The sequence below is a fragment of the Microcaecilia unicolor genome, chromosome 2 (assembly GCF_901765095.1).
Source record: "Microcaecilia unicolor chromosome 2, aMicUni1.1, whole genome shotgun sequence".
Lineage (NCBI taxonomy): Eukaryota > Metazoa > Chordata > Amphibia > Gymnophiona > Siphonopidae > Microcaecilia > Microcaecilia unicolor.
In genome coordinates, this window is record NC_044032.1 from 74,618,790 (window position 1) to 74,642,866 (window position 24,077).

Sequence of the window (24,077 nt, forward strand, 5' to 3'; positions counted from 1 at the left end):
TGCGCGGCCGTCTTCCCGCCCGAACCGGCTCGTGTTCGTCAGTCCCTTATGTAGCAAGACAAAGACAAGGAAAGACACAACTCCAAAGGAGAGGCGGGCGGGTTTGTGAGAACAATCAGCCTGCTGTCCTCGGAGAATACCTTCTACAGGTATGTAGCATTCGCTTTCTCCGAGGACAAGCAGGCTGCATGTTCTCACTGATGGGGTATCCCTAGCCCCCAGGCTCACTCAAAACAACAAACATGGTCAATTGGGCCTCGCAACGGCGAGGACATAACTGAGATTGACCTAACAACTTATCCAACTAACAGAGAGTGTAGCCTGGAACAGAATAAAACATGGGCCTAGGGGGGTGGAGTTGGATTCTAAACCCCGAACAGATTCTGAAGCACTGACTGCCCGAACCGACTGTCGCGTCGGGTATTCCGCTGCAGGCAGTAATGAGATGTGAATGTGTGGACAGATGACCATGTCGCAGCTTTGCAGATCTCTTCAATAGTGGCTGACTTCAAGTGGGCCACTGATGCAGCCATGGCTCTGACATTGTGAGCCGTGACATGACCCTCAAGAGCCAGCCCAGCCTGGGCGTAAGTGACGGAAATGCAATCTGCTAGCCAATTGGATATGGTGCGTTTCCCCACAGCCACTCCCCTCCTGTTGGGATCAAAAGAAACAAACAATTGGGCGGACTGTCTGTTGGGCTGTGTCCGCTCCAGATAGAAGGCCAATGCTCTTTTGCAGTCCAATGTGTGCAGCTGACGTTCAGCAGGGCAGGAATGAGGACGGGGACAAAATGTTGGCAAGACAACTGACTGGTTCAGATGGAACTCCGACACTACCTTCGGCAAGAACTTAGGGTGAGTGCGGAGGACTACTCTGTTATGATGAAATTTGGTGTAAGGGGCCTGGGCTACCAGGGTCTGAAGCTCACTGACTCTACGAGCTGAAGTAACTGCCACCAAGAAAATGACCTTCCAGGTCAAGTACTTCAGATGGCAGGAGTTCAGTGGCTCAAAAGGAGGTTTCATCAGCTGGGTGAGAGAACGACATTGAGATCCCATGACACTGTAGGAGGTTTGACAGGGGGCTTTGACAAAAGCAAACCTCTCATGAAGCGAACAACTAAAGGCTGTCCTGAGATCGGCTTACCTTCCACACGGTAATGGTATACACTGATTGCGCTAAGGTGAACCCTTACAGAGTTGGTCTTGAGACCAGGCTCAGAAAAGTGCAGAAGGTATTCAAGCAGGGTCTGTGTAGGACAGGAGCGAGGATCTAAGGCCTTGCTGTCACACCAGACGGCAAACCTCCTCCATAAAAAGAAGTAACTCCTCTTAGTGGAATCTTTCCTGTAAGCAAGCAAGATACGGGAGACACCCTCTGACAGACCCAAAGAGGCAAAGTCTACGCTCTCAACATCCAGGCCGTGAGAGCCAGAGACTGGAGGTTGGGATGCAGAAGCGCCCCTTCGTCCTGTGTGATGAGGGTCGGAAAACACTCCAAACTCCACGGTTCTTCGGAGGACAACTCCAGAAGAAGAGGGAACCAGATCTGACGCGGCCAAAACTGTTGTTTACGCCTGCCAGATATGTGGCTTGGAGCCACATGCCGTGACGGCGAGCCCAGAGCCACATGCTGACAGCTTCCTGACACAGGGGGCGAGATCCGGTGCCCCCCTGCTTGTTGATGTAATACATGGCAACCTGGTTGTCTGTCTGAATTTGGATAATTTGATGGGACAGCCGATCTCTAAAAGCCTTCAGAGCGTTCCAGACCGCTCCTAACTCCAGGAGATTGATCTGTAGATCGCGTTCCTGGAGGGACCAGCTTCCTTGGGTGTGAAGTCCATCGACATGAGCTCCCCACCCCAGGAGAGACGCATCCGTCGTCAGCACTTTTTGTGACTGAGGAATTTGGAAAGGGCGTCCCAGAGTCAAATTGGACCAAATCGTCCACCAATACAGGGATTTGAGAAAACTCGTGGACAGGTGGATCACATCTTCTAGATTCCCAGCAGCTTGAAACCACTGGGAAGCTAGGGTCCATTGAGCAGATCGCATGTGAAGGCAGGCCATGGGAGTCACATAAACTGTGGAGGCCATGTGGCCCAGCAATCTCAACATCTGCCGAGCTGTGATCTGCTGAGACGCTCGCACCTGAGAGACGAGGGACAACAAGTTGTTGGCTCTCGTCTCTGGGAGATAGGCGCGAGCCGTCCGAGAATCCAGCAGAGCTCCAATGAATTCGAGTCTTTGCACTGGGAGAAGGTGGGACTTTGGATAATTTATCACAAACCCCAGTAGCTACAGGAGGCGAATAGTCATCTGCATGGACAGTAGAGCTCCTGTCTCGGATGTGTTCTTCACCAGCCAATCGTCGAGATAGGGGAACACGTGCACTCCCAGCCTGCGAAGCGCCACTGCTACTACAGCTAGGCACTTCGTGAACACTCTGGGCGCAGAGGCGAGCCCAAAGGGTAGCACACAGTACTGGAAGTGACGTGTGCCCAACTGAAATCGCAGATACTGCCTGTGAGCTGGCAGTATCGGGATGTGCGTGTAGGCGTCCTTCAAGACCAGAGAGCATAGCCAATTGTTTTCCTGAATCATGGGAAGAAGGGTGCCCAGGGAAAGCATCCTGAACTTTTCCTTGACCAGATATTTGTTCAGGGCCCTTAGGTCTAGGATGGGATGCATCCCCCCTGTTTTCTTTTCCACAAGGAAGTACCTGGAATAGAATCCTAGCCCTTCTTGCCCGGATGGCACGGGCTCAACTGCACTGGCGCTGAGAAGGGCGGAGAGTCCCTCTGCAAGTACCTGCTTGTGCTGGAAGCTGTAAGATTGAGCTCCCGGTGGGCAATTTGGAGGTTTTGAGACCAAATTGAGGGTGTATCCTTGCCGGACCATTTGAAGAACCCAACGGTCGGAGGTTACAAGAGGCTACCTTTGGTGAAAAGCTTTCAACCTCCCCCCGACCGGCAGATCACCCGGCACTGACACGTTGATGTCGGCTATGCTCTGCTGGAGCCAGTCAAAAGCTCGCCCCCTGCTTTTGCTGGGGAGCCGTGGGGCCTTGCTGAGGCGCACGCTGCTGACGAGAGCGAGCGCGCTGGGGCATAGCCTGGGCCGCAGGCTGTCGAGAAGGAGGATTGTACCTACGCTTACCAGAAGAGTAGGGAACAGTCTTCCTTCCCCCATAAAAACGTCAACCTGAGGAGGTAGATGCTGAAGGCTGCTGGCGGGAGAACTTGTCGAAAGCGGTATCCCGCTGGTGGAGCTACTCTACCACCTGTTCGACTTTCTCTCCAAAAATGTTGTCCGCTCGGCAAGGGGAGTCCGCAACCCGCTGCTGGATCCTATTCTCCAGATCGGAGGCATGCAGCCATGAGAGTCTGCGCATCACCATACCTTGAGCAGCGGCCCTGGACGCAACATCAAAGGTATCATATACCCCTCTGGCCAGGAATTTTCTGCACGCCTTCAGCTGCCTGACCACCTCCTGAAATGGCTTGGCTTGCTCAGGAGGGAGTTTGTCCACCAAGCCCGCCAACTGCCGCACATTGTTCCGCATATGGATGCTCGTGTAGAGCCACGAACATAGAAGAATGGTAGGCCTTCCTCCCAAAGGAGTCTAAGGTTCTAGAGTCTTTGCCCGGGGGTGCCGAAGCATGCTCCCTAGAACTCTTAGCCTTCTTTAGGGCCAGATCCACCACACCAGAGTCGTGAGGCAACTGAGTGCGCATCAGCTCTGGGTCCCCATGGATCCGGTACTGGGACTCGATCTTCTTGGGAATGTGGGGATTAGTTAAAGGCTTGGTCCAGTTCGCCAGCAATGTCATTTTTAGGACATGATGCATGGGTACTGTGGACGCTTCCTTAGGTGGAGAAGGATAGTCCAAGAGCTCAAACATTTCAGCTCTGGGCTCATCCTCCACGACCACCGGGAAGGGGATGGCCGTAGACATCTCCCGGACAAAGGTCGCAAAAGACAGACTCTTGGGAGGAGAAAGCTGCCTTTCAGGGGAGGGAGTGGGATCCGAAGGAAGGCCATCAGACTCCTCGTCAGAGAAATATCTGATGTCCTCCTCCTCCTCCCACGAGGCCTCACCATCGGTATCAGACACAAGTTCATGAACCTGTGTCTGAAGCCGTGCCTGACTCGACTCCGTGGAAACATGGCCACGGTGGGAGCGTCGAGAGGTAGACTCCCTCACCAGCACAGGCGATGCTCCCTCCGCCGACGTCGTCAGGGAGCCTTCCTGGGAGGCGGCCGCAGTCGGTACCGCAAGCGGTACCGATGTCGGAGACCTCACCCCGGGCAAGGGGCCAGCCGGCGCCTCACTCGACGGTACCAGTGGCGCAAGCACCCCCGGTACCGGAGGGGAAGGGCGCAACAGCTCTCCCAGGATCTCCGGGAGAACGGCCCGGAGACTCTCGTGCAGAGCGGCTGTGGAGAAAGACATGGAAGCCGATGCAGGCGTCGAGGTCAGAGTCTGTTCCGGGCGTTGAGGCTGTTCCGGGCTGTCCAAGGTGCAGCGCATTGACACCTCCTGAACAGAGGGTGAGCGGTCCTCTCGGTGCCGATGCCTACTGGGTGCCGACTCCCTCGGCGACCCAGAGCTCTCGGTACCGACGCGGGAAGGTGACCGGTGTCGATGCTTCTTTGATTTTTTCAAACGAAGCATGTCACCGGAGCTTCCCGATACCGACGAGGAGGACGTAGAATCCAGCCGTCTCTTCCTCGGGGCCGAGGCCGAAGAAGGTCGGTCTCGGGGGGGCTGTACCGCAGGAGCCCTCAGGGTAGGGGGAGACCCACCCAAAGGCTCACCGCCACCAGCAGGGGAATGGACAGCCCTCATCTGCACTCCAGTCGAAGCACCACCGTCCGACGACATCAGCAACAGCGGAGGTCCCGGTACCACCAACGCCGACGGAGCCTTCCGATGTCTTGGTACCGACGATGCAGAGGGTCGATACCTCGATACCGTCGATGCCGAGGTCTAAGGTCTTGATGCTGTCGACGTCGATGCACTCGATGCCTCCGGTGCTGTTGTCGACGAAGAGCCCGAGAACAACACGTTCCACTGGGCCAATCTCGCTACCTGAGTCCTCTTCTGTAAAAGAGCACAAAGACTGCAGGCCTGCGGGCAGTGCCCAGCCCCCAGACACTGAAGATACGACGCGTGCCTATCAGTGATCGAGATTACCCAGGCGCACTGGGTGCACTTCTTGAAGCCGCTGGAAGACTTCGATGACATGGGCGGAAAAATCACACTGGCGAAATCAAAATTCGCGATGGTGACGAAGGGCACCAAAAATAAGGAAGAGAGAAAAACCCGTACCTAGGCCACAAAAAAGGCCTACCCCGAAAGCGAAAGGAAACTTACGTCGGGGAAACAAACTAGACACACGGGAAGGGACAAAGACCGAGTCTTTTTTCTTTTTTTTTGCGAAATCGCGAAGACGCGCGAGGGTCAGCTTGAGGGGCGCGAAACGGCGTTAAAACACGACCGTCCCGAGTGCGGACAAAAGAAGACTGACGAACACGAGCCAGTTCGGGCGGGAAGACGGCCGCGCATGCGCGGTGCGCATGGGCGCGCGAGGACTAGCAAAGGCCTTTGCTAGTGAAGTTTCCGATTGGAGGGGCTGCCGTGGACGTCACCCATCAGTGAGAACAAGCAGCCTGCTTGTCCTCGGAGAACTGTCTTTCCACACAGAATCCCACAAGGCCAGTCTCATTTCTATTGTGCTTAGGGCTTTTGCCCTTTCTTTTCTTTTTTTCACCTAGAAGTCCCTTGGCTTCCCCTCAAAAGTAGGAGGAGAACAGGAGCCTGCCCACACGCGTCAGAAAGGTGACAAAGAGGAAAGAGGCTCCAGACCCTGCCAGGTCTTATGAGTCATGAACACTCCAGAGCCAGCAAAGTAGGCGTCAATCAGGTCCAAGCCCTCTTGATCTGCCTGAACTGTAGATCTACCATTTACTGGAGAATGAAGAATACTGGCTGTCTAGGGGCTATGCAGGACCCTATAACCAGTTGTTCTCTGCTTCTATCTACTTATAGAGAAGCAAAAACCCACACATATGGACTGGCTATGGACTGGTTAGGAGAGATAAGAAATGTGCAGTTTTAGTCCTAGCTGAGCTCATACCTTCTGAAGCTCGCCTACAATAATGCTGAACTGGTGCTCACAAAGCAGCTTCCACAAAGCCAGAGCCTGACAGGTCTTCCGAACTAACTGCTGGATCCCTTGCAGTGAAATCTTCTCATTTAACTGTGCCTCTGCTGCAAAAAACAAAAAAAACAAAACAAAGCCGAGATCAATTAAAATCATCCAGCTAAAGCAACACACAAAATAATGTAACCATGAGGCATATATTTTTAAAGCACTTAGACCTACAAAGTTACATAGTAACCTATAGAACTTTGTAAGTCTAAGTGCTTTGAAAAGGAGCCCTTATGTGATTCAATAACCAATTTATTGTGAAATTATGGGTGGTATTTCCAAATTTACTGCCATTTGTTAAGATCATGGTTCTAGAGTATCTTCTTTCATTTCCGTGCCAGGATACTCTTATCTGCTCAGCTACACATCTGAGTATTTCTGTGCCACTCAAATATAAGCAGTAGAATTAAACAACCATGTTTCTGGTACACACCTTCAATATGAACAAGTAGGGCCATGTAGCAGTATCACTGGTCCCTAACTTAGTTTCCCAAAGTAACTATAGCAAAGACACTTACCTGTAGCAGGTATTCTCCGAGGACAACAGGCCTTACATTCTCACAAGTGGGTAACACTGTGCTGTGTTGCCCGGTCTGGAGCTTATAACAAACTTTACAGAGCTTTGTGGAGCGTGAAACATGCTAACTCATGCATCCAACTTCTTCTACATAAACACACAATTGTGGAATGCACTTTAAAACTGAGAGGACGGACTATGATCATCTAAACTTCAGGAGATCATTAAAGACCTACCCATTCAGAAAAGCATTCCCCACCGACATAAATTAGATGCATCAACTCTGCAACACAGCAAAATCTCAGACTGTACTGGACACTATATATTCCTCCTACCCTCGATCCCTAAGTACCCGAATATACCAACCTACCCGACCTAACATCAAATTGTATTTGTTTCCATACCGGACTTGGCGATCGCCTTTACGGTACTATGTAAGCCACATTGAGCCTGCAAATAGGTGGGAAAATGTGGGATACAAATGTAAGAAATAATAATAATAAAGAGTATTTTTGAGCACTTTATGCTGACTAAAGCAAAAGCCTTTTTTCAGTGTTTTGAATTTTTGATAAGCTTTTTAAAAATATATTTATATATATGTATGTATATAAATGTTTGCTTTTTTTGGATTCCAGTGAGAATATTTGAGTGTTATGTATATAATGCTTTTTTTGGATTCCAGTGAGAATATTTGAGTGTTATGTATATAAAGGAATAATCCTTACTGTGGTATTTCCGCTGAAGCTCTTGCTGTACTTGCTGAGAACTTCCACCATCGGGACGTATGAAGCCCAGTAGCCTCTGCTGCAGGTTAGCAGATGGACCAAAGCTAGTATTTCAGAAGCATAAGAGCACAAGTTAGTACAGCAGCTAGACCCAGTCCAGGCCCATTTTCCAACATGCTAGCTTTTCATAAAATTTAGCCAATTTTCTTTGTACATTTTGCAATGATTGAAGAGAATTTTACTCTCATATACTAGTTTACAAGCATATTTAGTCAAAGAAACATATATGCTTATTTATTAAACTGTGTTTCTACTTATTTATATTGACATGGTCACATTACTTCATTCAAAGATAAAGAAAAATGATTATATGAAAACTTCAAATTATGTTCAAAATCTTTCAAATTAGAGTCAAATGTTGATTATTATCCAGGGTAAAACTAAAAAGCAATATGGATGCAAACACTTTTCATATTAACTGGATACAATATCTACTCATAGGTCAGTCACCAAATACCTCACCATTATTACTGAAGTTCTGCAAGGTTATCAGAGATCTTTTTTGGGGTATTGGTATTAAGATGTTGAAAAAGGTTTAACTGTGTATAGCAAAACATTGTCTGGGAAGCTCTATTCAAAATTAATTCTGGCCCAAATTTCATAAAGGGAGTTAGACTGCTCATTAAACAGGTCTAAAACAAGGGTTAAAACTAATGTGTTTGTGGTGTTCCTTCAGGCCCAGGGCCCACTATCGCTTTCTCTTTGTGCTAGATTCCTCTCCACCCCACTGACCACTCCTATTTCCACTACTGGCCTTCAGTTTCAAGCCTGAGATCACAATGCTTCTCCCTAGATCCAGCTCCTCCAACAAATTTTTGATGCCCAGGTGATCAGCTAGGTTTTCTCCAGCCATGTCCATAGCTAAGGACAAGATTGACATCAATTCAAATCATGCCATGAAGCAGAAAGGAAGGTATAAATAATTATGCTGTATACAATTGAGGGTGATTTTGTGGAAGGGTGCCTAGGCAGGTAAAGCACATATATACATTTATTTATTTTACTATTTATAATCTGTAGTACTATTCTAAGTGGAGTACAACACACACATAATTAAAATCAAAACACAAACATAAAAAACCCCACAAACACTAACACATATTCAATGCCTACATTACATAGTCGGAACATATTTCAGAACTATGCAACACTATATTATTGTCGACCATACATAACTAGATTTCAAGATGTGACCTCTGCAAAATAATTTTTACATATCCCTGTTGAAAAAGAAACAAGTCTTCAGTCCTTTTCTAAATGCATCAATATTCTGCAATATTTTTAAATGACATGCCATGGTATTTCATAATCTCAGACCAACCAATTATTTTAAAAACTGAATTACAATGCTCCTCTAATCTGATAACACAAGACAAGGGTACTTCCAACAATGCTGCATTGGCTTATCACAAGGCCCTGAGTGGATCATAAATCTTCAGAGTGGAGGCAATGACCACAGAAACACAATTATTTAATACTTGAAAAACTAAAACATTTAATTTTATCCTTTGCTCAATGGGTAACCAATGTAGTCATTCCAGCACTGGACAGAGATGTACGTACCACAAACACCCTACCAGGATCCTAGCAACAGCATTTTGGGCTACTTGAAGTGCATTGAACATATTTTTACGTATCACTATTAACCCATTATAACAGTCAAAACAAGGCATCTCAATACCTTGGATTACCAGTCTAAAGTTATCGGTAGTTAGGTAATCTTTTTTTTTTAATTTATAGATTTTATTGAAATAACATCTCAAGTACAACATAGAGCCTCCGACTCAATAACAAAGTACAACTTATAATATACCTTTTACTCTCAGCTTTACATTGCTATTTATCCCCCATTATTCCCTCTCCCTTCCCCCTTCTCCCTCCCCCACCCCTTATAGACCCCCCATTACTTCACTCCTCAATAGTCCAATTCCACCCTACTCTTTGTTTTCTCCCCCTCTTTGCCCATTATATCCTCTGCTTGTGTCCACTCGGGTGAGTTAGATAATCTTTTAACCTTTTCATCCATCTAAACTTAGAGAAGACCTCACTAATTATCCTATGCACTTGATGCCTCTTAGTCAGCCCGGAGTCCAGGATCACACCCAGGCAATGGTGCTGACTTAACACTGAAATGGATTCATTATCAATGGATGGAGGGGAGGGAAGACAGAGGACATAGATGCAACATGGATGGAGTGGAGGGGGAGAGGAGAAATGCTGGACATAGATGGAGGGAAGGGAAGACAGAGGGGGAGATGCATGGATTTAGGGGAGAGGAGAGACATTTTGGACATGGATGGAAGGGAGGAGAGAGAGTTGAACTGCTGAACATGGATGGAGGGGAGGGAAGAGAGAAGAAGTGAGATGAACATGGATGGAGGGGAGGAGAGAGGAGAAATGCTGGGCATGGATGGAGGGCGAGAGGAAAAATGTTGGACATGATGGAGAGAGGAAGGAGATGCATATTGACAAGGTGAAGGAAAGGGAAACGAGGAGAAAATCTGCACATGGATGATAGGCAAAAGCTGGATCCACTCTATACCTCCTCCAGTCAAGTCCGCAGAGGACCCAGCTTTTACCTATGGATGTAGGGCAAGAAATGAAGGAGGAAAGTAAAGAAATAAATGGAAAGGAAGCCCTGGAAACGGAGTTAAGGGATCAGATAAAGAGCCTCAGAATCAGAGACTAGGACCAACATGTTCAGAAAAACAGTCACCAGACAACAAAGGTAGAAAAAATCATTTTATTTTCATTTTAGTGTTTGGAAGATGTCCAATTTGAGAATTTACAACTGCTGTTTTATTTTGCACTGGGTATACTAGAGCTGTAACAGCTTATAGAAATTATTTATAATGAAAAAAAGCACAAGTTATTTTTTGCTGCTATACTGGTATAGTATTTTTAATGATACTGCTTATATGCGCCACGGCTGATATAAGGGGTGTGTCTACTGTGGGTGTGGCTACCATGAGGGGTGGAGCCATAGATGGTAACCCCACCCATAATGAGTACTGGTACCTTTTTTCCTACAAAACAAAAAGCACTGTATATATCTATTATATAATTCACATTCAAAAAATCCAGCAATTGGTCATAAACCACATTTTCTATCAGCTTTGACAGAAAAGATAACAATGACCATGTAGGTACCAATGACATAGGGAAATGTGTGAGGGAGGCTCTTGGAAAGCTGAAATCCAGATCCTCCAGGGCAGCATTTTCAGAAATGCACCCCATTGTACATGCAGTACCCAAAAGGCAGGCAGAGCTCTGAAGTCTCAATGCATGGTTGAGATGATGGTGCAGAGACGAGGGATTTATATTGTTGGGAACTGGGCAACATTCTGGGAAAGGGGGAACCTATTCCGAAAGGATGGACTCCATCTTAACTGGGACGAACCAGGCTCCTGGAACTAACATTTAAAAAGGAGATTGAGCAGCATTGAAACAGGATAAGTATTGCCATACTGGGAAAGACCAAAGGTCCATCAAGCCCAGCATCCTGTTTCCAACATTGGCCAATCCAGGTCACAAATACCTGGCAAGATCCCCAAAAAGTACAAAACATTTTATACTGCTTATCTTAGAAATCGTGGATTTTCCCCAAGTCCATTTAGGGAAGCCCAATAGAGAGCTTGTAGATGCAAGGAAAAACACAACTTCTAGAAGCCTAGAAAATAAGATGGGAGAGAGAGTATATAGCACTGCATGAAGAGGTAGATATAATATGCATCTCAGGGACATGGTAGGAGGAGGACAATCAATGGGACACTGTGTTAACAGGGTACAAATTACATCCCAATGATAGAGTGGATCAAATTGGAGGGTGAGGGATTTGTGCTATATGTTAAATAGGGAATTGATTCAAACACAATAAACATTCTACATAAAAGAGACAGCAGCTTGGAATCCTTATGGACAGAAATTCCATGAGTGAAGGGAAGGAATATTCTGGTAGGGCTGTACTACAGTCAATCAAGACAGAACGAACAGACAGATGAAGAAATGTTTACAGAAATTAGGAAAGCTGGCAAACTGGGCAACAGTATAAAAATGGGTGATTTTCAATTATCTCAACACTGACCGGATAAATGTTACATCAGGGAGCACCAGGAAGGTAAAATTCCTAGAACTAATAAATGACTGCTTCTAGGAGCAACTTTTCCAGAAACTAACAAGAAGGGGAACTATTTTAGATCTAGACCTTAGTGGAATGCAGGGCATGGTACGAGAGGTAATGGTGTTGGTTTCGCTGGGAAACAATGATCATAACATGATCAAACTTGAGTGGATACCTATTGTAGCAGCATTCAATTTTCAGATGACTACGACAAAATGAGGAAAACGATTAAAAAGAAGCTAAAAGGATTGGTTGCAAAGGTTCTCTATGAGAAATAAGTTGGAGAAGAGAGCGGTCACTGCGGAATGGATCTTTCCCATGCATCAAGAACACAGATGCAGGAAAGGTGTTGCCAGAGTGCCTGGAGGGAGAATGATGGCAATGCTTAGGTTTTTTATGTTGCAGGTTCCTCGATTCAAGCAGCACCGACAAAGAGTATGTTGAACCCCTACGTTGTAGCAGTACTGAGTCCACATCAGTTCCTCTCAATATTGCATCGGTGTACTTGATGTCGATGCTGACGCAGGTTCCACGTCAAGTGCTGAATTCGGCTCTAAGGCCCAGGGAGCTCAATTAGTCGCATACCCGAGTACAGTCAATGCTTTCTGGGCGAAGAAAGGACTCAGGCCCCAAAAGCCAAAAATTGAACAAATGAAAAATAATTGGAAAAAAAAAAAAAACGACTAAAAACTTTAATTAGTACTGAAAAAATAAGAATATGACAAAAAAATATCCCAAAAAAGGAAAGGCACCAAAAGGCAAAAGTTCGACACACTGAGGAGAGATTAAAAAAACAAACACTCTGCTCCGAGGAAAATAACAGACTGCTTGTCCCACAGTTGAGCGTCGGGTATCAAGGCACCCATTCATGTGTGTTGAGGGAACTGTCGAAAAGGTTTAAAGTGACATCATCCCATACGTGAGAATATTATGCCCACTTGCTCTCAAAGAAAGGTGGTTAGTGAATTTAAAAAATAGACTACCTGAAGCCATCAAAGGAAAGGCTGTAGCAGTTATGTAGCCCAACCAAGCTGTCAGCAAATACAGCTAACTGGATAAACTGAGCCATAAAATGAAAAATCTTAAATGGAAAATTCCACCCTCACTAGCTACATGTGACCCATAGTGCTGAGAGAGAACAGGATTGCAACATTGCTATAGCATTCTGCTCAGTGCCATGAGACTTGACTAGTCTGGTTTACACATAAACTGTTAGCCTTTGCAGAGTTGAAGTACCGGGGGGGGGGGGGGGGGGGGAGAGGGGGGAAAATTTGTTACCTACAAGTGTCATCCAAGCTCCAGTAAAAGTAACAGACAAACTAATATAGTCCTTCCTGTAGAAGCTCCCTGCTTTATCAACACTTAGCCATGAACTAGGGGCCCCATTGCAAAAAAGTCCCCATTTAAAAAACAACCCCTCCACCCAAAAATGACAAAATTACCATCCATTGGAAGGGCTCTGTGCCGTCTAAAGAGACTAACGGAAAGTCAATTAGTAGGTCAGATCAAATTGCTCCTTCCAAAGCATCCCCCTAGACTGACACAGATGGGCAGTACTAGAGCAATGACCATCATGGGTGGGACCCACGGAGCCCGCTCCAAACCGCACATTCTGAAAAGCAAATACATCGAGGTGATAGTGGCGTGTAAAGGAATGAAGAGAAGAAAGGAATGTAAGGCTGCAGCCTTACAAATTTCCACTGGAGAAACCAATGAATGCTCCACCCACAAAGCTGCCAAAGCCTGAGTAGAATGGGCCTTCAAGGAGGAGGGAATAGGCTGTTTCCGAAGTAAATAGACCAAGGCTACCGCTTCTCTCACCCAACAGGCAATAGTGGCCTTGGATGCTGCCTCGCCCTTTTGTGAACCCCCCAACAATACAGACAGATGATCCAAACAACTTAACAAGTGAATCACCCTTAAATAGCGACAGACAGCTCTGCGGACTTCCAAACAGTGCAAGCGCTCTTGCTCCTCCAAGCCAAACCTGTCCCCCAAGACGGGCAGGGAAAGATTGACATGAAACGGAGAAACCACCCATAGACAGAAAGGAAGGAACCACCCGGAGAACCATTAAAAAAAAAAAAAAAACCTGGAGAAAAGGCTCCCTACAGCACAGAGACTGCAACTTGAAAACACGCCAACCTGAAGCAGAGGCCACAGGAAGTACTATCTTCAACGTCAAATCCTTAAGAGTACAGAATCCCAAGGGCTCAAATGGTGGTTCTACGAGGACAGACAACACCAGGTTAAAATCCCAAGGTGGAATAGGCCTATGAACCGGAGGATGAATGAGACTTACGCCCCGAAAGAAATGACTCATATCAGGAAAGGACCCCAAAGGATGCCCCTGAATCAGGCCACAGCTGCCAGCTGCACCCTCAAGGATGACAAAATAAGACCTTTATCTAGGCCTGCCTGCAAGAAATGAAGAATCTGGGGAACCGAAGTCTGCAGCGGCACAGTCCCCACATCAGTTCTCAAACACGCGCCAGATGCGAATATAGGCGAGAGAAGTCAAATGCTTCTTTGAATTAAGCATAGTGGCAACCACTGGGGCAGAAAACCCTTTCTTCAACAAACGCGCCATCTCAAGAGCCAAGTCGTAAGCGAGAACCAAGCTGGATCTGAAATGTGCACCGCACCCTGAGACAGAAGATCTGTCACCGGTGGAAATCGAAAAGGCTCCGCCACGAGAATCCAAATGAGGTCTCTGTACCACTGCCTGTGTGGTCAATCCGGCACCACCAAAATCACCTGGCTAGTATGACGTTGAATTTGAAGCAGAACTCTGCCTATCAAGGGCCGGGGGGGAGGGGGGGAACGACACAAAGCACACAGATGCTGGGCCAAGCCTGTACCATAACACTGAGTCCCTACGCCAGACCATCCTTCCGCCGGTTAAAGAAGCGAGGAACCTGAGTGTTGACGGCAGACACCATGAGGTCAATGACTGAGAGCCCCCAGCGGTCCACTATCTGAGAGAAGGTCTCTGGACTGAGCTTCCATTCTCCCGGATCATACAAGGCATCCAACAACAAGAAGGCATCCAACAACAAGAAGGCACCCATCTCCAATTTGGTGGCCTCCTGATCCACTAAAGACCAATCATCCGACTTCTCTGTCCAATGAAAACATGCATTGGCTACCAAACCTGTGCAAACAGCCGCCAGAACAGCCAAGGCAGCCACATCGAAACTCTGCTTAAGCAGCGCTTCCAGTCGAAGATCTTGGGGGTCCCTAAGGGTGGAGCACCATCCATGGGTACCATACTCTTCTTGGTGACTGCCAAGACTACAGCATCCAACATGGGGGGGGGGCCGGGGGGGGGGGCGGGGGGGGGGGGGGGGGGGAAACACAAGGACTCCCAATCCTGTTCCAGAATGGGATAAAGGTGAACCATGGACTTCACAACCCAAAAAGGGGCGTCGGGAGAAGCCCATTGTGCCTGGATGACATCCCAAATGTCCTGGTGCATGAGGAAAGAGTGGATCTGCAAACCACCTTAAGCAAGGGATCCACTGTCCGAGAAACCTCCAGGGGAGAATCCTTGAACCGCAGCATGGAAGACACCTGGGAAATCAGTTCCTGCAGCTCCTCCCAATAGAAAATGCGGACAACCGAGGCGTCCTCCCCCAGAAGCAGCTCTACCTGCCAGGAGTCGTCCCCCTCCCCCCCACCCACCCAGCTGCTCCTGGTCCCTAAGGTCCTCCTCAGACCAGCCAGGTAAAGCCTTCGACCCCTGAGAAGTACAGTCTAGGAGTTCCTCCTCCTCCTTCCATTCCCCAAGCTTGCATTTAGAAGGTGGGAAGGAAGAAGAGTCTCCCTGCAGCACAGTTCCCTTCTGTGGAGCAGCCCCAGACTGCTTCAGGCAAAAGGTCTTGTACATGGCCAAAACAAATTACGAGAGGGGGAAATCATCCCCCGAAGCACCCGGCGGTGTTGGGCCAAAGGGCAGAGACCCTGGGGCAGAAAAGGGCTCCAAGCAAAGAGGGAGATCAAGGCCAGATACAAGGGACAAAGACATATAGTAGATGACGGCAAAAAAGATCTGCACGGTCCATCCAGTCTGCCCAACAAGATAAACTCATATGTGCTACTTTTTGTGTATACCTTACCTTGATTTGTACCTGTCCTTTTCAGGGCACAGACCGTATAAGTCTGCCCAGCACTATCCCCGCCTCCCAACCACCAGCCCCGCCTCCCACCACCAGTTCTGGCACAGACCGTATAAGTCTGCCCAGCACTATCCCCGCCTCCCAACCACCAGCCCAGCCTCTCACCACCGGCTCTGGCACAAACCGTATAAGTCTGCCCAGCACCATCCCCGCCTCCCGCCACCGGCTCTGCCACCCAATCTCGGCTAAGCTCATTAGGATCCATTCCTTCTGAACAGGATTCCTTTATGTTTATCCCACGCATGTTTGAATTCCGTTACCGTTTTCATTTCCACCACCTCCTGCGGGAGGCAACCAGCCAAATGGGCTCCCCTGAGAATGGTCCCGCTGAAACCCTGGATCTTCAAGTCAGCGCAGCCGTCTGCCCAGACTCCCCACATCCCAACTTGGTGCACTCTGGAGCTCTGCAGAGGCCACAATGCCCTGCCGTATCCACCCCCCTACCACCCGGCGCTGGCAAACTGCACAGTGCCTAAGGCGCTGAGACATTGCTGTCAAGAAAGAAAAAAAAAACCCCAAACAAACAGGGGAACTCTGCAGCTCCCCGGAGAAGTGTCAAGTCAGCGGAAAACAACTGCCAAAGGGGGAAAAAAAAACAAAAAAGGTCTGCTACTCTGTTTTTATTTTTCTTACACGCGGCTTCCATAAAATAAATCACTGGTGCCACTTGTTTCTCTCCCCCCCCCCCCCCCCCCCCCGACAATCAGGCCAGAAAGAAGTAGCAAGGCAGACCCCCACATCACTCCAACCTGCCAGTCTGCCCAAAGACAGAGCCAGATAGCGGAAGCTCACAAACTACGCCAAACTACCTCTGACATTTTTATTTTCTCTGCGTTTTTTTTTTTTTTTAAATAGAGAGAGCGAGTATTTTCTCTTACCCAGTAGCCCAGGAAGAAAACTCAAGACAAAAAAGAAACCCCAGTGCCCCACAAGTAACCGACTGCACAAGCTTACCACCCCTCCCATCTGTTGAGACTGAGAACAGACTGGTCTCCTGAGGACTGCACAGCCCACTTCTAGGCTCATTTAGGACCCCCTTTACCAAGCTGTGGCAAAAGGGGGCCAGTGTTGGTGTCGGCATATGTTTTACACGCGTGCCGAGGTCCCCTTTTACCGCAGCTGGTAAAAGGGAAGTCTCACTTTCTTACAGGAAATGGCCGGGTGGCAAGTAAAGCACTTGCCGCGCTGCCATTTCAGGGGGAGTCCTTATTGGCACCCATTGAGGTGGCGGTAAGGGCGCCCGTGTTAACCCGGCAGTAACCGGGCAGAGCACAGCACAGCACTGCCAGATTACTGCCGGGTACACTCCAGCGTTACAAAATAAATACATTTTTGTAGCGCCAGAAATGACGGAACACTAAGGGTGGGAAGTACCACTGCCACTAGGCTGCTACGGTGGCCCGGTGATACTTCCTGTATAGCCAGCGGTAAGCCCACGTTGGGCTTACCACTGCTTAGTAAAAGGAGCCCTTAAAGCACAGTTTGCTCTAGTCTCCATCTGCTGGTCGGAGTGCATAACCCATCTGTGCCAGTCTAAAGGGACATTATGGAACGCAAAGTGATGCACATTGGGAAGAATAATCTGAATCATAGTTACCTTTTGCTACAGTCCACCTAGGACTGCTTTGGAGTCAGCACCCAAGAAAAAGATCTAGGTGTCATTGTAGACAATACGCTGAAATCTTCTGTACAGTGTGCGGCGGCAGTCAAAAAAGCAGGATGTTAGAAATTATTAGGAAGGGATGCAAAATAAGACCAAAAATGTTATAATGCCTCTGTATCGCTTCATGGTGTGACCTCAGCTTGAGTATTGCATTCAATTCTGGTTACCGTATCTCAAAAAAAGATATAGTGGAATTAGAAAAGGTTCAGAGAAGAGCGACCAAAATGATAAACGGAATGGAACTCCTCCCATATGAGGAAAGGCTAAAGAGGTTAGGGCTCTTCAGCATGGAAAAAGATAGTTGAGGGGGCTTAAGATTGAGGTCTATAAAATCCTGAGTGCTGTAGAACGAGTAGAAGTGAATCAATTTTTCACTCTTTCAAAAAGTACAAAGACCAAGCGATACTCAATGAAATTACATGGAAACACTTTCAAAACAAATAAGAGGAAATATTTTTTCACTCAAATAATAGTTAAGTTCTGGAACTCGCTGCCAGAGGATCTGGTAACAGTGGTTAGCGTATCTGGGTTTAAAAAAGGTTTGGACAAGTTCCTAGAGGAAAAGTCCATAGTTGTTGCTACTAATTGGGTTTCTGCCAGGTACTTGTTGGAAGCAGGATACTGGGCCTAGAGAGGCCATTGGTCTGACCCAGTATGGCTATTCTTATGTTCTTATGACTAGTCTGGCTGGACAACAAGGAAGCATGATTTTAGCTATGAAATGCCAGGACTGCTCCTGAATCACTCAATGATCTAATATCAAATATTATTTCAGTTTTGTTCTATATTGTCTCTCTGATCTTACCTGGGATTGCCTAGCAATCCTGCTGTGAACTGAGAGTTTCTATCCAGAAATTCTTGAAGACCTTTTAGTTCTTGGAACACAGACTCCAGAAGCTGAGATGGAACACTGCTCTCAATCTGTAAACAAATATAAAATATTCTAACGTTGTTTAATGTAGAGAAATTGGAAATATTTTTTTTGCTTTCATTTATATAAGGGGTTCTATCTTATGAACTGGAGGGGAAAGGTGGGCACATTTACATCCTTCTACACAGGCCCAGAAATTTACTGCTACTACTGCAGATTCATTTCATAAGCTTGAGATGTGATAACAGAAACACATTAATGTAAGTGCTTGAAGAATAGCAGTCCAGGAAACAAGATTTTGGATGTCTCTTGGTCCAAGTTTCTACCAAAGTTAATTCAGATCAGACTGCCTTGCCATTGACCTTAATGCTGTTCCCTCTCTGCAATCCCCAAACCCATTCTTCTCTTCCTACCATCATTTCCAATCTTTCCCGAGCTTTGTCAAGAAGAGAGCAACACGGCCAATTCATAACATCAGCCTCCTCTGCTAGGCTGGTCCATCTTTTGCAATATGAATCATAAGGTAAATGGGTAAGAAGAGCTGAGGATCAGCAGTTGGGTGTACTGAAAAGGATACAGAAAGAAAAAGGCTAGAAAAAAGAGGAAGGAAAGTGTAGTGCTTAGTGGGGATGGCAACTGGGGAACTTAGATCCATAAAACTTAGAAGCCCTGATTCTCTCTCATAGTACATTGGCCCGGCACCTAAAGGATAAAATCTTAAACCCAGACAGGTTTCTCACAAGCATTTGCAACTAAAGTGAACAGTGAAATTTTACCGTAATGACTTCTCTATTGCCACTCTTCAGCACCTTCTCCACCACCATACTTCCATCCCAAATATTTCTAAAAAGACAGGAAATACAGAACTGGGTGTAACTTCTTAAAGTACATTCACATTAAGACAAATGTTGTACTATACTGTGGTAGTACATCTAGTCTAGTCAAAGCTCTCACATCTGTTAAACAAGTTTATGTTTATTTAAATCTGCTATACTGCCTTTCATTACAAAAATGTCAAAGCTGTTTACAAATACACTGGCAAAAGGACAGGAAATCTAATTGTATTTAAAGGAAAGCACATACTGAAAGAACTCCAGCTATCTTGACAGGACAGCAGAAACAGTAATAAAGAAAACAAGAATAGTTTTAGTCTAATAAAGTTCATAAAAAAAATAAACAAAACAACCACATAAGGAGAGTTGCACCATTTGGTAAGTTTAAAGCAGGCTGGAAATGATTTCACTAACTTCAACTACTGTCCTGCAAATACATAGCACCATACATTGCTCCTGAATATAATCTTTAAAAAAAATGTATAAAGTGTGTGCATGGTTTTTAAATTTTTCTTTCTAATCCACTTCTAGAGCAGCCATCTCATCTTAACAACAAAACAGTCACACCCCAGAAACCTTTTCTCATGTCTGATAGCAAAATCTCTTCACTGCTAATAGACCTAACAAAGGGGCCCGACATCACACAGGCTAGCCTTTACTGCTAATAAAAACTAAATGGAAGCATCAAACATTTTCTATATTACGTCCAGCCATCTTGCAAAGTCTGTATGAAGTTTTGATGTCTATGTCTTAGTTACTATAAAAGTTACATAGAAGAACAGTCCAAGATAAGCTTGAACTGTTGCTTTAGTGTACAGTTCACAAAGTGAAGACTTCTGAGAAGACAGCAGGAGACAGAGCTCCAGCATGCACAGTCATACGCTGATTTCCCAAATCCACTGTTTTGCACAAAATGAAACACTGAGCCAAACAATGGTTAGCGAAAACATGTTATAATGAAAAGATACGAATGCTATAAAACACATAACACACCCTACTATTCGAGAGAAGTAAATGCAGATGCCATTGTGCTTTCCAGAGAACACCATCTCAGGGCCCATCATGCCACCAACAGCTGTACCAGCCTGATGTCCCGAGGTCCCCATAGTATATACTGGGGTAGACACTGTGGGTGCTTGCAGTCCTTAAGGTCATAAACAAATAAAATAACATTCTATTACTGCTTATTAAAGATTACACTTCAATTTTTAATTATATTTTCCATAAGATCATGGTAGCATAAGTTTATTTTTAAAAAGAGAAGAAAATTATTAAGAGGTTCCATTCTTTGTAGGAACTATCAAATTCATCTGTTGCATAGTTTTAAAATTTGAGAACAAGTTGCAGAGGCAGGGCCGGCGGAACACGGTAAGCAGGGTATGCACGGTGGGGGTCAGGAACTGCCATGCATACCCGTTGAGCAACTGCCGCCGTACACTACAGCCCTCCCAAGACCTACCTTGAAGGCCAGGGCCCACCCTGGTGGTGTAGTAGACTCTGCGGCTGTGGGGGCAGGAAGGAAGCCCACTCTTTGCTGACGCTGCTCCATCTCCATTTTGCTCTTCTAAGCAGTGGGCGCCGCCTCTGTTTTAAAAATAGCTGCGAGACCACCGACTAAAGTCTCGGCAGCCATTTTCTTTTTTTAAACACAGCGGCGGCACCAAAGGCACAGAATAGCAAACCAGAGACAGAGCAGCGGCAGGGGGCAGGAAAGTGGGATTCTTTCCTGCCCCTGCAGAGGCCACTACACCACCAGAGCGGGCTTGCAGGCCCTTCAAGGTAGGACTGAAGTGTGTGGGGCTTGTGGTATGTGGGAGGGAGATAGCAGCGACGGCAGCAACTGCAGCCGTGGTGGTGGGGGGGGGGGGGGGCAGGTTTTGGCACAGTATAAAATAAACCAATTAACTGCATTAGGGGTGTTGTGAATTTAGGGGTCCCGAGCCCCCCCAAGAAGGCTAGAGTGACCTTAATCTGACTCCATCTCCAAATAGCACTATTACTGGGGTAATCAAGGAGTTATAAAGTTCTAAGAGGAATTGCCACTGAGAGAGACGTTAGATCTAAGGGACCCGCATTAGTCCGCCTCTCAGCACTGGCAAGGAATAGATACCAGCCTTATGACAAACTGGATTTAGACTACAGGTTATACAATGCAGCGAATGATAGCCTGATGTAGCAAAAGCATTTATACTTACAGCCTTTCATCATTAAGTGAAGCCCACAAATCATCATTTGGAATGAAGAGTTTATTTGCAAATCAGACTTTAATCAGATACATTCATCAGACAAATTCTGGATTCAGCTGACTGGAGCTCTGCGTCCTAGATACGTTGGGGAGAACCTCCGAAATATGCTTGGGAGACCAGTCCTTATATACCATCTGGTCCCCATACAAGTCTATTGAGAGGGACTTTTTTCTAATCTTGCTCAATCTATGAGTCATGCCCTCCGGCCAGGTGTTTCCGTTTTTGTAAACACTTCCCTAGATACGGACATCCAAACATCCAAACATGGCTATTGTGTAATTTCCTTTTTTGTAAACACTTTGTTCTTATGAAGATATCTAAATATAGATATATCAATTTCATAACATCTTGTGATCTGGGTGCCAACTTATTAAAGACAGACTCCGTGTTATGAACCAAACTTCTTATCATTTCTGTCTTTAATTTCTACATCATGTGTGTTACACTCAATTTGGAAGTTGCACCAGGTTTCATTAGAACTCACCAAGCAGTCCTTGCTCTTGCAGGCTCTCTGCTATAAGGCCATCATCTTGTTATCAGGCCTACTCAGTGCTTTTCAGGTGTTTAAAGCTATGTAGCTTGGCCCACCACTATTCCAGTGGATAGGTCTCAAAGTAGAACACATATTAACCTGCAGGAAAAGCAAGTCCTTGCTCAGCCAGTCATAGATTTTTAAACCTAGCTGGTATTTTTACAGCCTGCGTCCTAAAATCTGGCCTTCCACCCTTCCGGTGGGCATCCAGTGAGGGCCTCTTGCTGTAGTATAATTATACAGGGGCTTATAGCCCATTTAGTTATGTTTAAACAAATGAGAGATCTGCATGAAAGAAAATATTATTATTTTGACTTATGAAAACCACTTGTCCCTGAAACATGCTCAAAACAGAATAATCCATTTGTACAAAAGAGATGACGTGAAGATGTGATTCCATGTGTCCCAATGAAAGGAGAGTTTAATTTTACTTCCAATCTTTATAACACCAGGCTTCCCAAGGCAGATTACAGCAACAGCATCAGTAAACAGGATATCCTCATTGAAATTTGGCCATCTATTACTGTATTGTATAGAACAGTATAGAAAAAGGAGCACAAAATATAGCCTTTATTAGTTCTGTTTCCACCAGCTACAATAATTTTTTAAGAAGTCTTAGGGGCTCATTTTCAAAGCACTTAGACTTACAAAGTTTCATAGGTTACAATGGAACTTTGTAAGTCTAAGTGCTTTGAAAATACGCCTCTTAGTGATATTCAATTTTATTTCATGATATATCTACATATGGGAAGCTTTCAAATAAATTAAAAAGCTGTAGAGTAAAAAAAAAAAAACCCAACAACTTTTGTTCTTCACCTTTTAAGTCACTGGGCTGAAAAACGGGGTGGGGAAGCAGAAAAGAGAAAGGAGATGCTGGACCGGGGATGGGGGGTGCCAACTATCATCTTGCAAGGGGGGGGGGTGCCAACTGATAAGGTCTTGGTGCCCCCCTGCAAAACTAACACCAGCCCTTTGCAGAGATAACAGCAAAGTTGTCTGGGTTGTTTATTTATTTATTTGTGTAGCATTTATATCTCACATTTTCCCACCTATTTGCAGGCTCAATGTGGCTTACATTGTTCCGTAATGGTGATCACCAATTCCGGAAAAGAGAAAATACATAGTTAAGATGGAGGTGACAGAGTGGATTAGATATTCAGGTAAAGAAAGTTCATTTTCGTGCTCAGAAGTAAAAAGGTATAAGATTAAACTTCGTGATAAATCAGTTTGAACAATCAGAAATAATAAGCTTCAATTGTGAATAGGTTAGTTTGAACAATCAGAAAATTAAAGGTTACGTTTTGTGTAGTTTCGGTGGAAATTTCCTACTGGTGTTTAGAATGGATCTTTCTGATATGCCTTTTTGAATAGGTTGGTTTTCAGTAATTTTCGGAAATTATTTATGTCGTGTGTTGTTTTTATGGATTTTGGTAATTCATTCCATATTTGTGTTCTTATATAGGAGAAACTGGAAGCATATCTTAATTTATATTTTAGACCTTTGCAGCTGGGGTAGTGAAGATTCTGGAACGTACGTGATCTAGTAGAATTCCTGACATATACCCCGGAGCTTCACCATAAATGATCTTATGAACTGACCTTGAACGCAATTCGTTCTCTTAGTGGAAGCCAGTGTAGTTTCTCTCTCAGGGGTCTGGCACTTTCATATTTCGTTTTACCAAATATGAGTCTGGCAGTTGTGTTTTGTGCAGTTTGAAGCTTCTTGATGATTTGTTCTTTGCATCCGGCGTAGACTGCATTGCAGTAGTCAAGTTGGCTGAGTACCATTGATTGTACTAGTCTGCAGAATGTTTCTCTTGGGAAGAAAGGTTTTATTCTTTTGAGCTTCCACATCGAGTGAAACATCTTCTTTGTTTTGTTTTTTGCTTGGCTCTCTAGTGTAAGATTTCGGTCAATTGTGACTCCTAGAATTTTCAGACTGTCTGATACAGGAAGGGTAAAGTTTGGGGTACTTAAAATGGTGGGTTTGTACGTGTTGTATTGTGATGAGAGAATGAAACATTGAGTTTTATCTGCATTGAGTTTCAGTTGGAATGCATCCGCCCAAGAGTTCATAATTTGGAAGCTGTCATTGATTTCTTTAGAGA

At 45.8% G+C, this 24,077-nt stretch overlaps 1 protein-coding gene across 1 annotated transcript in view; it reads right to left on the reverse strand.

Annotated features, from left to right (window-relative positions):
• NUP155 (nucleoporin 155) overlaps positions 1–24,077 on the reverse strand; it is a 358,702-nt gene that overhangs the window by 163,799 nt on the left and 170,826 nt on the right. Inside the window, exons 18-22 of the mRNA XM_030193046.1 lie at positions 20,185–20,335; positions 19,135–19,201; positions 18,293–18,408; positions 7,467–7,570; positions 6,150–6,283 (exon numbers count right to left, since the gene is read on the reverse strand). Coding sequence (XP_030048906.1) covers positions 6,150–6,283; positions 7,467–7,570; positions 18,293–18,408; positions 19,135–19,201; positions 20,185–20,335 — 572 coding nt within the window. The remainder of the gene's footprint in view (positions 1–6,149; positions 6,284–7,466; positions 7,571–18,292; positions 18,409–19,134; positions 19,202–20,184; positions 20,336–24,077) is intronic.